At 32.1% G+C, this 13,604-nt stretch overlaps 2 protein-coding genes across 3 annotated transcripts; one reads left to right on the top strand and one right to left on the bottom strand.

Annotated features, from left to right (window-relative positions):
- Positions 1–891: 891 nt before the first annotated feature.
- On the top strand, positions 892–8,027 carry LOC109818669 (putative glutamate carboxypeptidase AMP1). Its single transcript, XM_083059396.1, has 10 exons — positions 892–1,895; positions 3,534–3,776; positions 4,066–4,218; positions 4,342–4,410; positions 4,771–4,858; positions 5,430–5,513; positions 5,626–5,714; positions 6,478–6,591; positions 6,712–6,846; positions 7,481–8,027. Exons 1-10 carry the CDS (start codon positions 975–977, stop codon positions 7,661–7,663), a joined length of 2,079 nt encoding a protein of 692 aa, XP_082915522.1. The 5' UTR covers positions 892–974; the 3' UTR covers positions 7,664–8,027.
- Positions 8,028–10,724: 2,697 nt separating this feature from the next.
- On the bottom strand, positions 10,725–13,315 carry LOC109818670 (MATH domain and coiled-coil domain-containing protein At3g58360). 2 transcript variants are annotated; one of them, XM_083060523.1, is made up of 4 exons: positions 12,984–13,315; positions 12,768–12,900; positions 12,361–12,512; positions 10,725–11,613 (listed from the first exon to the last, which is right to left on the bottom strand). In XM_083060523.1, the coding sequence occupies exons 2-4, from the start codon at positions 12,860–12,862 to the stop codon at positions 10,859–10,861; spliced, it is 1,002 nt and encodes a 333-aa protein (XP_082916649.1). In that variant the 5' UTR covers positions 12,863–12,900; positions 12,984–13,315; the 3' UTR covers positions 10,725–10,858. The 2 variants fall into 2 exon arrangements, with proteins under 2 accessions (XP_082916649.1, XP_020239790.2); XM_020384201.2 differs by lacking the exon at positions 12,984–13,315 and having other exon boundaries at positions 12,768–12,969.
- Positions 13,316–13,604: the final 289 nt, after the last annotated feature.

Here is a 13,604-nt window from a genome sequence, read left to right on the forward strand (position 1 = left end):
AATAGGAAAGAGTGAAAGATTTATGTTCTATTTAGAATTAGATAACTGTAATCATAGTTTATTTTCATTGTTAATCGTAATCGTAAATTAAAAACTGGTAAAAAATAATTATGATATATATATATTTATACTTTTAAAAGTTATGTAAAATTTTAAATGCTACAAATATATAAATAAATATTGTCTCTACTATCTAAAATTTCTAGATTTGTCACTGCACACTATTATATTGCATGTAACATAACAAAATATTTTCACAAGTTGAGAAATCCACGTGTAAGTAATAATATAGTAATGTAACTATATACCGTAATAGTAAGAAATCAAGTTGTGATTGTAATTTAGATTAAAAAAAAAGTTATGACACAATGTTAGTTTTATAATTGAAATAATCTCAAACTTATGTATATATAATTTTATAATCAAAGACCTTCATGTTAGGAGGGTAGTTTGATGAGAGAGACAAATTTAACTGCTACGTTTCCAAAGACGACAATCCGGAAAACAAATTTCGGAAACTAAGAAACCTTGTATTCAAAATTAGAAAAATTGCTTAAACCGGAAAGGCACACTTCTATTGGAGTAGCATTTCCCATTTTTTTATACACATAACTTGAATCGCTGTTCCATAGAGTTCACGCCAAACGCACGCGAAACTTAGCTCAGCGATGCGTTTCAAGCTCCTCCAGCACATTATTATTATTATATGAAAAATATATTAATTTAATTAGTATTAGGATTAATTTATTAATTTTAAGTTTTTAAATTAAATTAAAAAATATATTTTTAAAATAAAAGAATATAATGATTAAAAAAAATAGAGATCATAGTAATTATTAAAAGAATATTTTCTTTATAAATTAGTATAGATAATGTGTATAAATAAAGATTATTATTATAAATAAAAAAGACGCAGTCTGAGTTTCAACAGGAAAACAGAGTATCGTGATTCTTTTGTTTTGTCCTAAAAAAAAATGGTTCAGTTTCTGTTAAAGCGCACGTTCCCGGGGAAGCCGAATCCGTTGTTGGCATTCGTGACGGTTCTGGTTCTCGCCGTCGTGGGATTCTATTCCCTGCATTTCCCTTACCATGCGACCTCCTCGCCGGAACACGCGTTCATTTCCTCCGCCTCCAACGCCACCATCGCGGGCTACCTGCGCGCGCTCACCATGCGCCCGCACCTCGCGGGAACAAAGCCCGCGTCGGCCACCGCGCGCCACGTGTTCGACCACTTCGCCGGCCTGGGCCTCCGCGCCGAGGCCGTCACGCACGCCGCGCTGCTCTCCTACCCCGTGCGCGCCTCGCTCGCGGCGCATTTTAGCGGCGGCGCGGTCCACGAGTTTCGGCTGGGCGAGCCGGAGCGGTCGGGTCCGGAGGTGGTGCGGCCGTACCACGCGTACTCGCCGTCGGGGGCGGCGTTTGCGGCGGCGGTGTTCGTGAACCACGGGCGGGCGGAGGACTTCGCGGCGCTGGCGGAGGCGGGGGTGGAGGTGGCGGGGTGCGTGGCGGTGGCGAGGGGGGGCGGGGGAGTGGGGCGCGGCGCGGTGGTGGAGGCGGCGGAGAGGGCGGGGGCGGTGGCGGTGGTGGTGTTCGGGGAGGGTGACACGTGGCGCGAGGGGTTTGAGAGGGGTCACGTGATGAGGGGTGGCATTGGGGACCCGCTGAGTCCTGGGTGGGGTGCGGTTGAAGGGGGTGAGAGGTTGGGTTTGGATGATAGTGAGGTTTTGAAAAGGTTTCCCAAAATTCCCTCCATGCCCTTGTCTTCTGAGGCTGCTGAGTCCCTCTTGCTCTCGCTTGGAGGTGCTCCCTTGCCCTTCCATTGGCGGCCTACCCTTAAGTCCTCCTTGGTTTCCCATGTTGGCCCTGGCCCCACCTTCCTCAACTTTACTTATCAGGTTCTCTTTCCTTCTTTCTTCTCCTTTAATCACATCAATTCATCCATTTCACTTCTTTTTTACTCCATCTTTCTTTTACCATCATACTACCTCATCTTGCATAAACAACTCATACTTTTAATTATTTGACGTGATTTTTCTGGTGCATGTTTGTTTTAGCTCACGTTGGTCTCAGTTCACATTTTGCATAAGCAAACCATTATAGCTTCCGTTTGCATGTTTGTTTTAGCATCATGTTAATCTCAATCCATATTTGTATAAGCAAGATATTATTCTTTTTGCGTTTTTTAAATTGTTTAACGTGATTTTTTGGGTGGATGTGGTGTATGATATGGACCGAAAGCAAACATGCATGCACTCAATGAATTTTGTGATTTAATATCTTTCAATTGATTTTAATAATAAAACAAAATGTATTAAAAAAAAAAGGTTAAAGAATGTTTTGGTACCAATTCTCTTTTAATAAATTTTAACTGATAGTAAAATGTGCGTTAAAAAGGTATGCTATAGAGTAGGGGAGTGTTGTTAGCAATGCTCATCTTTTGTTTGTAAAGATTAATTTTCATAATCTCACTGAAAAGATTTTTATGAGTAAATGCTTTGTTTTTTTTACATCGAGTGAATACTAAATAGTGTTTTATTTGACAATAAATAAATAAATAAAATAGTGAATGACATGCATTGATAATGTAATTTTGTTTATTTAATTACAAATTGTCATGAATGGTAAGTTTGATAATTTTTACCAGTTTTTTTAAAATTTATATGTATAATGGGTTTTTATTGATCGATGAGTTAATAGATTTTTTTTTATATATCATCAACTAATTAAAAATCACATTAAATATATCTTTTAAGACAATTATTACAGAATTAGATAATTTTATGATTGCACAACAATTTATTATTGGATGAGGTAGTAGATCGTAATTAAATTATAGTTTGTATTTATATCATTAGTAAAAAAGAGATCAATTTTTATATATAGTTAGTATAAATTTTTACATCAAAATAAATAGAATTTTGCCTTATTTTTTTGATACATATATAATTTTTTTCCTTCGCCTTATTTTTTAATAGAAATTTGCCTTATCATCTAAAATGGCCAAGTCTCATTCAATGTTTGCTTAAAAACATAAAATTAAACTCTAAAAATCGGAATAGGGAAAAGGGAAAAATGGAATACGGCTTTGAACCTATATAGTATATATTGTTTTTGATGATTGCAAGTTTAGGAGATGTCCCGGATTTGACCATATCTAACGTGTGTCTAGGTAAACAATTTGAGAAACTCTTGTAACACGAAATTTAATGCTTAAATTTAATCATGAAATCTTTTGAAATGAGTTAGAAACAACTGATTTTGTTACTAAAAGTTTATTCAAATTAGCTATAAGTTCAAATAGGATTAGCGTCAGCTTTTATAAAGATCCCGGATTTGGTTTTGGTATCTAAATTATTGTTCATGTCTGTTGGTGGTATGTTTCGTGGTATTTTAATTATTAAAATATATTTAAGTTTTTTATGCTTATCAATCTTTACAACTCTGATATTAATGTAGTACTACTGTCATTATTCATTAACTATGGTATATGTTTTCTGTGCATGTTTTCACTCAGCCTTGTTTGGTTTTTTCAGGGTGAATTGAAGATGGCTACCGTTGAAAACATTTTTGCCATTATCAAGGGACGTGAAGAATCTGATCGTTATGTTCTTCTTGGGAATCATAGAGATGCATGGACATATGGTGCTGTTGACCCCAACAGTGGGACAGCTGCCCTACTTGACATTGCTCGTAGATATTCTATTCTATTGCGTTTGGGGTGGAATCCACGGAGGACCATCATTCTATGCAGTTGGGATGCAGAGGAATTTGGAATGGTAGGTAGCTCAACTAATCTTGTGTGCATCATCATTAACCACTTTCATTATGTGGCCACTGGATTTGATAAGTCAGTGAATCAGTGACAAATAACTGTTGAGATATGTGGAGTGATGAAAGTGAAACTCTACTAAGATTTGTCTTATTTACCTAAATTTATCCATCGTCTTGATTAAGTCTTTTCCACATGGATTAGAGTTTTATCAAGTTAGATCAGTTTGCTTTATTTCAATTATGGTGTCAATTCTAGTAATGTGCTCTCTAACTGAAGTTTATCCATTTATGTAGATTGGATCCACTGAGTGGGTTGAACAAAACCTTGTTAATCTTGGTTCCAAAGCTGTAGCATACCTTAATGTGGATTGTGCTGTTCAAGGCCAAGGTTTCTTTGCAGGCTCAACTCCTCAGCTAGACGATCTCCTCCTCGAGGTCATTAAAAAGGTATTTGAAGTAATTCTACGTGCATGTGCAAATCTGCATGTGGATATTGTTTTAAATATAATTGATCTTGGTATTTGAATTTGATTTATGATTTACATCAATTGCCATATATGTTCATTTCAGGTCAAGGATCCTGACTCTGAGGGTACAACAATATATGATAATTGGGTGGCTGCTGGTGGAAACTCTAATGTAGGACTTTTAGTCTACTGGTCAATGGTCATTGTTAAATATATGAAGTTCTCTTTAGTTGTCCTTAACTACTATTTCACCTACAACTGTTTCAAACATCTTCCCTGTTGTCTATTTTTCAACAAAGTTGATTTCAGTGATTAACTTTATTGTCTAGATGCCTTTGGAGTATTGATAGATTCATATTTATTGTTTTCCCTTTTGCTTCTCACTGGTGACAGTTTTTTTTTTTTTTTTTGCTAAGGAAAACAAATTTGGAAGTACCAAAAAAAATAATTCAATTTATTTTTCACAGTAAATTAATGGCGATGAAAAATCATAAGTTTGTTGCTTAGCAGTTTTTATATTGGTTGATTGCAGATTCAAAGGCTCGGTAGAGTTGATTCCGATTTTGCTCCATTTGTGCAACATGCAGGGATTCCATCAATTGATTTATATTTTGGAAAAGGTACATACTTGACCGCGTTGAATATTTTTTTTTTTTTGAGAGGCACATACCACATTGATAATGGTATGAATTAAAAGGGTTTCATATGATTTGTGAAAAAGTCGTGCCATTGTATCAAATATTCCATATGTATGCATTTTCTCTAGTTGTGCCACTCGATTTTATTTTATTAATGTACTTTTGGGGCATTTAAGAGGGTATTCCGGAATTTGAAATTGATAAAGGTTTAATATTCATGGTTTATTGGCCGTTAGATCTGCAGTCATAGAGCTCTGTCATATTAGTTATATATATATATATATATATATATATATATATATAAAAGATATGCCTCAGCATTGCAATGATCCTTGTGTTTCTGGCTATCATTTGGTCCTATAATCCTATCATAGGACTTGTACCTAGGAGCCAGAACTAAAAGGGTTTGTATGTATAATGTTTAACCATAGAATTTTTTACACTACAAAAATAAAAAAAAATTTGTATCAGGAAATGCTTCTACATGTCAATGTCCATAATCTTTCATTTATCCATGGCCTTGGGTGTGAAATAATGTATTTCTTTTTTCAAGATTATCCTGTCTATCATACTGCTTTCGACTCTTACAGCTGGATGACAGAGTTTGGTGATCCTTTCTTTCAGCGCCATGTAGCTGGTTAGATTTCTCGTTCAACAAGAATTTTGAAATGATTATTTTATTGGCCAATAAAATGTTAATCCATGCGTTCAGTCATAAGATGATATATCTTTTTTGTTTGTTGTATTAGTTACTGGAATTTGGGGGCTTCTAGCCCTTCGCCTTGCTGATGATTCCATTTTACCTTTCAATTATCTTTCCTATGCGGATCAGTTACAAGTACGCTTTTATCTTCATTTGTATTTTAATTAACTTGTCGCTAAGTACTGTCTTTTGATATTAGAAGTTGATTATCTCAACCCAGCCAGTGTCCTTGTAGTCGCATGTTGGATTCCCATGTGTTAAAATAATGTTTGATCAACAAAAGTCATGTCTCATATATTAGTTTTTAATTACGAGTTTTAGAATACTGCATGGATTATATCCATAGAAAAAAAAATCAGCCATGAAATTTTAGTCAGAGTTAATTGTTAAACTACATTAATTATGAGTTGGGATAGGTAAAAATACATTTACAACAATTTAAGTTAATGGTATTTATTATTTTGTTTTATATCTATTGTATCATTAAATTATTAGATTTCATAAATTAGTGAATTAGTAAATTCAGTGTCTTAATAATTTCTTGAGTACACCTGAAAGTTGTTTCCACAACTTGAACCTAGGACCTCTACTATTCCTAATCCGTTGAGCTAGACTCAGATGATCAAACCATAATGCTGTTAACATTATTATTAATATTAATAAAACAAATGACATCCATCAATTGGCTGATATTTAAGTTACTACCAATCCCAAACCGAATTTAATTTAGTTTTTTATTAGGGAAGAATAGAAAGCTAATATTTGGCTGAGGCAAAGAAAGTAAAATGAGTGAATTGAACAAAATTTTATCAATTTTAATGTTGCACAATGACTTCCTTCAATTGCAAAGCATTCCTATATCATTACTGATTAGATAGTCTCCCCCTACTTTGGACAGGTGTACCATAACATACTGAGCAACCTTTTAGACAATCGAATTTCTCTAGATCCACTAACTTCGTCTATTCAAGAATTTGCTTCTGCTGCCAAAGAAGCTAATGATGAATCAAAGGTAAAATCAAAACTGAAATGACTTGTTGTGTATTAAACTATTAATATTATTTATTATTCAAATTTACCTCAACTGCTTTTACTTATGTCTTCATTTACTTGTCTTTATTTTGAACTGCAGAAACTGAGATTGCAAGAAACTCCAGATAGTTCTTTAGATATGAAAATGCGAGCATTTAATGATAAACTAATGCTTGCGGAAAAAGGCTTCTTGGATGTTGATGGGCTTCGAGGAAGGCAATGGTTCAAGCATCTTGTGAGTGTATTTACCTTCTATGTCTTTGAAGCGACGGTTAAAACTTTTCACTAACCAATTTGACTAATATCATGCCTCTTATGACACAACAAAGTCCAATGGCATTGTGGAAAACTTCCATTGTCATTTTGAAACTGAAAATTTTGCTGTAGACATGGTGATTATATTACACCATATCTCCTCACTGTATCTCAATTTTATAAGTTATTACTTGCTCAATCAAACTTAGTTTCGTGAAATACAAATGGAAGAAAAGGGTGATTAATGAAATTGGTAGAAGTAGAATTAGCAACATGTCATGTGGTGCATTGTTGCTCTTTAGCATAGTATTTGATGCTATATTGTAGTAGAGGATTGCTCCCCACTTTATATACATTATTTTGATCATATCACTAGTCAATATAGGATTTTCAACAGATCTTATTGACATTATAGAGAGTTGAATATTTGATACTCTTAATATGCAAGTTGTATGTTGAAACGCAATAACTAGACACTAGAGATTCCCAGCTTATGCTTATGTTTCATCATTTCATGTGGTGAATAGTTTGTTTTAGTCATCACTGTGAGTTATGAATCCATTAAATATGCTTTGAATCGAAGAGAACCCGACAGTTTCTGTTTACCTGTACAGGTTTTTGGACCTTCTAGTGACCATGAAAGCAAGTTGGATTTCTTCCCTGGAATTGCTGATTCTATGTCTGCAATGGCTAAAATGAGTGAAAAAGAAAGGTTGGCGGCAATTCAGCATGAGATCTGGAGGGTTGCCAGGGCTATTCAAAGAGCAGCTTTAGCACTAAGAGGGGAATTGGCCTAAAACTAGTGGAAAAGATGGAAATCTTTGTTTTATTTAACGGTGGACCTGTAAATATCGGTTTCTTTTTTGCGCCAAGAGTATAATGAGTACTTAGGTCCATTTTACATGTAAATGTACTAGTGTACAACTGTACTTTACGGTAAAAGAGCTTTGGCTTGTTTGTTTTTAGTTGGGGTTAAACGAACTTCTCCGTTTTGGCCTTAGCTTAGCGTGAGGGTGAGTTGGAGGATTAGATTATGTACTTTTGGGCATAAGGAGCACCATATGATCCCGACTTTCAGTGGGGCATTTGAACCTCAAATTGGTCCCTTGATCCTAGAAGAAATATGGGTAACTATGATCATATTGAGGTTGTTATGTTGGACCTATTTGTGACAATTTTCTTAATCTATCGAAATTGAATTTGGTATCAAGAGATTTATAACAATTTATCCGCCTAACTAATTGAGCTAGATTTTCTTGTTATATTTGTGAAAATTTGAATATTTGTAGATTAAGAATGGTTATGGCTGGTAAATATGCGTGTAACTCATACTCTTGATGCTCCTTCATCAATGAAAATAGATTATAAAATTCAACAATGAAAATAGATTATAAAAAAATTAAAATGAAATCTTAATTTAAGTAATAACAAAAGTGAAAATGTTTAGCAGTTCAATTTTCATTTTTTGTATAGAAGCGAAAGATGATTTTAAAAGGAAAGTTTAGGCGTAAAATTTTCTTCGATAGCGGTGTATGTAAATTAAATTCTTTAATTAATACACACCAAATAAACTCTCATGCTTACAATGCATTATATATTCAAAGATAGGATCACAGATATTAAAAGATTAACAAAAGTTTACAATCTACACAATCTGAAAAATTATGGAATGGAAAATGACAAGAAATGGCCAGACTCAACGTTATCATGTTGGCCAAACGATACTCATGAATCAGATGTCTTATATATTTAGTTAAGATATGGTGTCTTTATGATTTATTGATAGAGTTCTTTTATTATTAACTTGTATTTTCCACAGACAACATACAAAGAGATTAGATGGAGAAAGAGCCTTCCTAAATCTCATAGCTCCTCTCTATAGCATATCCATCTCTCTAGAAACTTGAAAGAATAATTTATGAAGATCCAATTTTTATTTACCTGTTTATACCCCAACCTTCTCATAACTAACTTCAACCCATTCTTAAACTGAGTTTATAACTTAACTCTAGAGTTCTCTAATTCCTAAATTTCCCTTCAAACAACTAACAACACAACATGGAACCTAAGATAAAAGCTATATATTCAGACAAAGAATATATGAAAACGACAATGTTATAATTTTTATTCATTCTTAAAAATCAAATAGACGCAAAATTTCTCTCTTTTTTTAATTGTTATATAATATTTTTTTAATTGAGTTTTTTTTAATAAGAAATAATAAAATAAAAGACATAAGAAGTTACTGGCAACCACAAAACGGATGTAAGATATCATTTTTTTTATTGGGAAAGAATAGATGGTTAATAATTACCACGGAGAACACATGAATGAACTAATGAACAAGATTATTTCATCTTTATCAAATATTTTAAATTTGAAACTATAGTAGTCTTATGGGTCTCGAATAAGATTGTATCTATACTAAAGACTACACATGTGTTCTATTAAAAAAAAAAACCCTAATATTAGGCAAAGAGTAAAATGATAGGTGAATTGAATAAAGATTTATCAATTTTATTGTTGCACTGCATTGCCTTCCAACAATTGCAAAGCATTCCTATAGCGTTACTGATTATATAACCTTTCCCTACTTAGGATAGGCGTATAACTTACTGAGCAACTAGTTAGACAATCAAATTTCTCTACATCCACCATGTCGATTTAAGGATTTGCTTTTGCTTTTATGAATAAAAGTTAAAATCAAAACTATGCCTCGTGATCATAACAAATAAATAAATAAATTCATTATCATTATTCTATATTTATAACATTTCTATTAACATATATAAAGATAATAGTCTGATTTAAAAAATATATATTTTTTAAATATTTCATTCTTAAATTTTTAAATAATATAAAATAATATTAAAAATTAATTATTATTATAAATACAAGAGTTGAATTCAAAATTTTGAAATTTGAATATTAAAAATAATACTAGTTGATGTAACAAACATCAGCAATTTTAAATATTTTTATTAAATAAAATATAGAAATATGAAGTAAAATTAACTCCATTCAGAGTTACTGACAATCGCAAACCAACTTTAAAATATTTATTAGGAAATAATAAAAAGCTAATATTTGGCCGTGGCAGAGAGTAAAGCCTGGGGTGAATTGAATAAAGTTTTATTGATTTTAATGTTGCACTACAATGCCGTCCATCAATTGCAGAACGTTCTAATATCATTTTCAGAAAAGGGTCACTTTGTGCCTATGTGTGTTTTTATTTAAATTAAAAAATAAAAGAAAAGTTGGTAAATATGAGTGTGAAGATATGGACATTTAAGGGTAAAATGGTATGAATAAAGTGAAAAAAAAACGATTGGAGTTGAAGGTATTTCTTTTATATATATATTGTTATTGATAAATCTCTAAAAGGTTAGAAGTGTACAATAATATATTGAGCAACTATGTTAGACAATCGAATTTCTCTGCATCCACTATGTCATTCATCCTACTAAATGGCAGTCGAATACTCTCTAAAAATTTACATGGATGTCTTGCTAAACATTATACTAGAGTTGGTAAGGAAATATGAATAACTTCTAAGAGACTTTGTTTTAAATCATGGAGAAGTTATATTCTGGTACTAACAAAGTTTAGATTAAGATAAAATATAATTTTATATAACATTATGAGTCAGGATCAACTATCATTTTCATTAAGAATTTTCAATGGGATTACGAATAGTTTATTCTATCTTTAACACATATTCACATGGAGAGATATGAAATTAGAAATATAAAAAAAGTCAAATTTGATTTCAAGTCCTAACTAATATAAATAAAAAGACCTAACCAGTTGTATCATCATCGTAAAGACATGCAGAAGTTATATTGGCAGAAACTATAATGCATCAAATGGGATTATATAATTCAAAATAAATTTGAGATAAAAAAAATCATTGATGTCTAGCCGAACATCCAATTGTTAAAAAAAATAGTTCATCAAAATTTATGAATTACCTATACTAATAGCTGACATAATTATGGTGCTCCAATTCCATATCCTAGTTCAACATCCAAATTGCACACTTCAATGGCTTCCACAGCTTTCACCAATACTTTACTTGATATTTCAAGCTGTACCTCTATCTCTGTTATCTTTGCCTTCAATTTCTCTGCTTCAATCTCTAAAGCAGCCATATTCTCCTCCAACTTCCTTTTCACTTGAACAGCTTTCTTAAAATGTTGTTTCATATGCAAGGCAGATTGAACATGGGGTTTCAACCAAGTCAAATCAAATCCAAATGCCTCAAGTTCATCCCATAAATTTTGGAGATTATTACAAGCATCACCATCCATATCTTTTACCTTGTTAGTCTTAAGAAAATGTAAAACTCGACCCAAAGCTCTGAATGCATATTCACTAAACATAACAGTTCTCTTCCGTTGACTATCAATTAGTGAGGAATGTTGTGAACATACTTCTTCTAGCAGTGGAACAAAAGCTTTCTCTATTTTCCCTAAACCCTTGAAATCCACTAGCTCATCAAGTGATGTTGTGAACATTTCCTTGGCTAAAGGACCAGCTGTGTGTTCAAGAGGCTTGTTATCAACCTTGCAAATTGATTGAACTACTTGATTCAAATGTTCAGGCTTGTTGTCTGAAATCTCAACTTCAATTACACAAGTATCATTCACAATAAATCCAATGCTAGCATCATAAAATTTATTTAACGGTATGAATGATGTGAAACCCCAGTCATAATCCTTTCCACCACTGAACTTGTGTTGAGTTTCTACCAAATTCATATAACATGAGTTAGTTTGACTAAAAATAAAATTGAAATTATATGATTATCAAATGGATACAAAGTTACGATCAACAAGTTCCATCCATCTTCAAAGACTCTTAATAATGGGAAAAACATTGGGATATAAACATCACACCTATGCATTCACTTAGGATAATTTTGTTTTTGTAATATAAAAAGGTATAACTCTTCTCTATTAGATAAAGTGGTATTCGGTAACAATTTTATGTCTAAATCAGGATTAAATCTTAATTCTTGATTAAAAATCGAGCATAAATGCTGAACAACTCGAACTAATAATTTTTGGTATAAAATATATTGAAAGAGGAGAGTGAAAACTCTTGCAGTTTTACCCAATCTATTAAAATCTAGTAAAAATCTTATCATATTTGTATAACTTTTAAGATAATGATTTTTATCTGCACATTTCTGACAAACAATCTTAAATAATACTATTTCTGTTCTTTTTCATAAAAAAAGACTTTTGATTTACACATTTCTATCATTTATTTCTTATAACAAGAATTTGGGAAGTAATGTATACTAATCAGAGTTACAGAAAGAGATTAATAAGTTAAAAATAATTTACCCACACTTGCTAGTTAACTATCATAGTTCATCTACCTGACACGTTAAACCCATCCAAAGCATATCTAGGAAACACAAGTTGTATTTGGGAATGAAATATATAGCCAAAGGCTGAATTTGAAAAGAGAGAAGTGTGAAAAGTACCTTTTGTTTTAGTCATTTTGTTGTTGACCTGATTAACTAAACTAAACTTGATATTTACATCTTTGTTCCAGGTAACAGGATAAAAACCAGCAAAAGCTTCCAAATAAATTAAGTAGTCCACATTGTTTCCCTTTGGATAAATAAGAAGCTGCCTGAAAAAGGAAGTTACAAAACTGAATCAAAATTAGATAGAAATCACGTACGTGAAACTTGAAAGAGCAGCATATATAATGTGCATGTGCATGCTTGGATTACGTTCGATTCTTCTAGACTCAATTTCAATTCCAGCACAAACAACAAAAAGTTGCTTCCACTTTTTCAATTTATTTTTTACAATATTTTTGGAATTAAAATTGATTCTGATGGCTATCCAAACACACTTAATACAAAACAATTGAATCAATCACCAGTGGTGGTCATTGAGGAAAAAACTCTCCGAGTACACACTCTTGGAGTTCAATTTAGAGATGTTCTTAATCCTCCATGTATATTTCTCAATCATTTTATGTCTTGTGATATTTGTCACCTTCAACTTGAGCACTGAAAAAACAAACAATAATTTCCATGAATAAAGGAGAATTTTCTATGAATAAAGGAGCGAGAATTCGCATAGAGTAACTTACCTTGCGATAATTACGAAATAGAGTAGTTACTAATTTAAAGGCGAAGAAAGATGAAACGTCAGTGACGGTTTTGGAAGCTTATTGGTTCACATTAGGGTTGATACTTTCGGAATTGGATTGGATCGATCAGGTTTAAAAAGAAAAGTTATCATATTCAATTATTTCCTTTTATTATTTATGATTCAATTGATTTGGTTTAAGATTTGAATGAAGTTAAAGCATATTTAATCTTATTCTTATTTATCCTAGAGGAAAGTATTAATTAAAAAGAATTATCATAAAGTTAATAGTAACATAATTTTTCGAATTTTTTTAGGAGATAATTTTTCAAATATATATAAACCATGAAAATAAATTTATAACAAAAAATTAAATATAAATTTTTATAATTTAATATTTACATTTATATACTTTTTATCAAATATTTTTATTTTCTTTATATCATGTATATATATATATATACATATTTCATACTAATAATAATAATAATAATAATTTGTACTATTAATAAATAAAATCATCTCATTTGATATTTATAGTTTCAATTTTATCCTTATAATTAGTGTTTTAAAACCCGGACCGACCCGGCTGGTCGGACCGGTTGGACCGGGAACCAGTGGT

Source organism: Cajanus cajan, chromosome 7 (assembly GCF_000230855.2).
Source record: "Cajanus cajan strain Asha chromosome 7, NIPB_CcT2T_4, whole genome shotgun sequence".
NCBI classification, from domain to species: domain Eukaryota; kingdom Viridiplantae; phylum Streptophyta; class Magnoliopsida; order Fabales; family Fabaceae; genus Cajanus; species Cajanus cajan.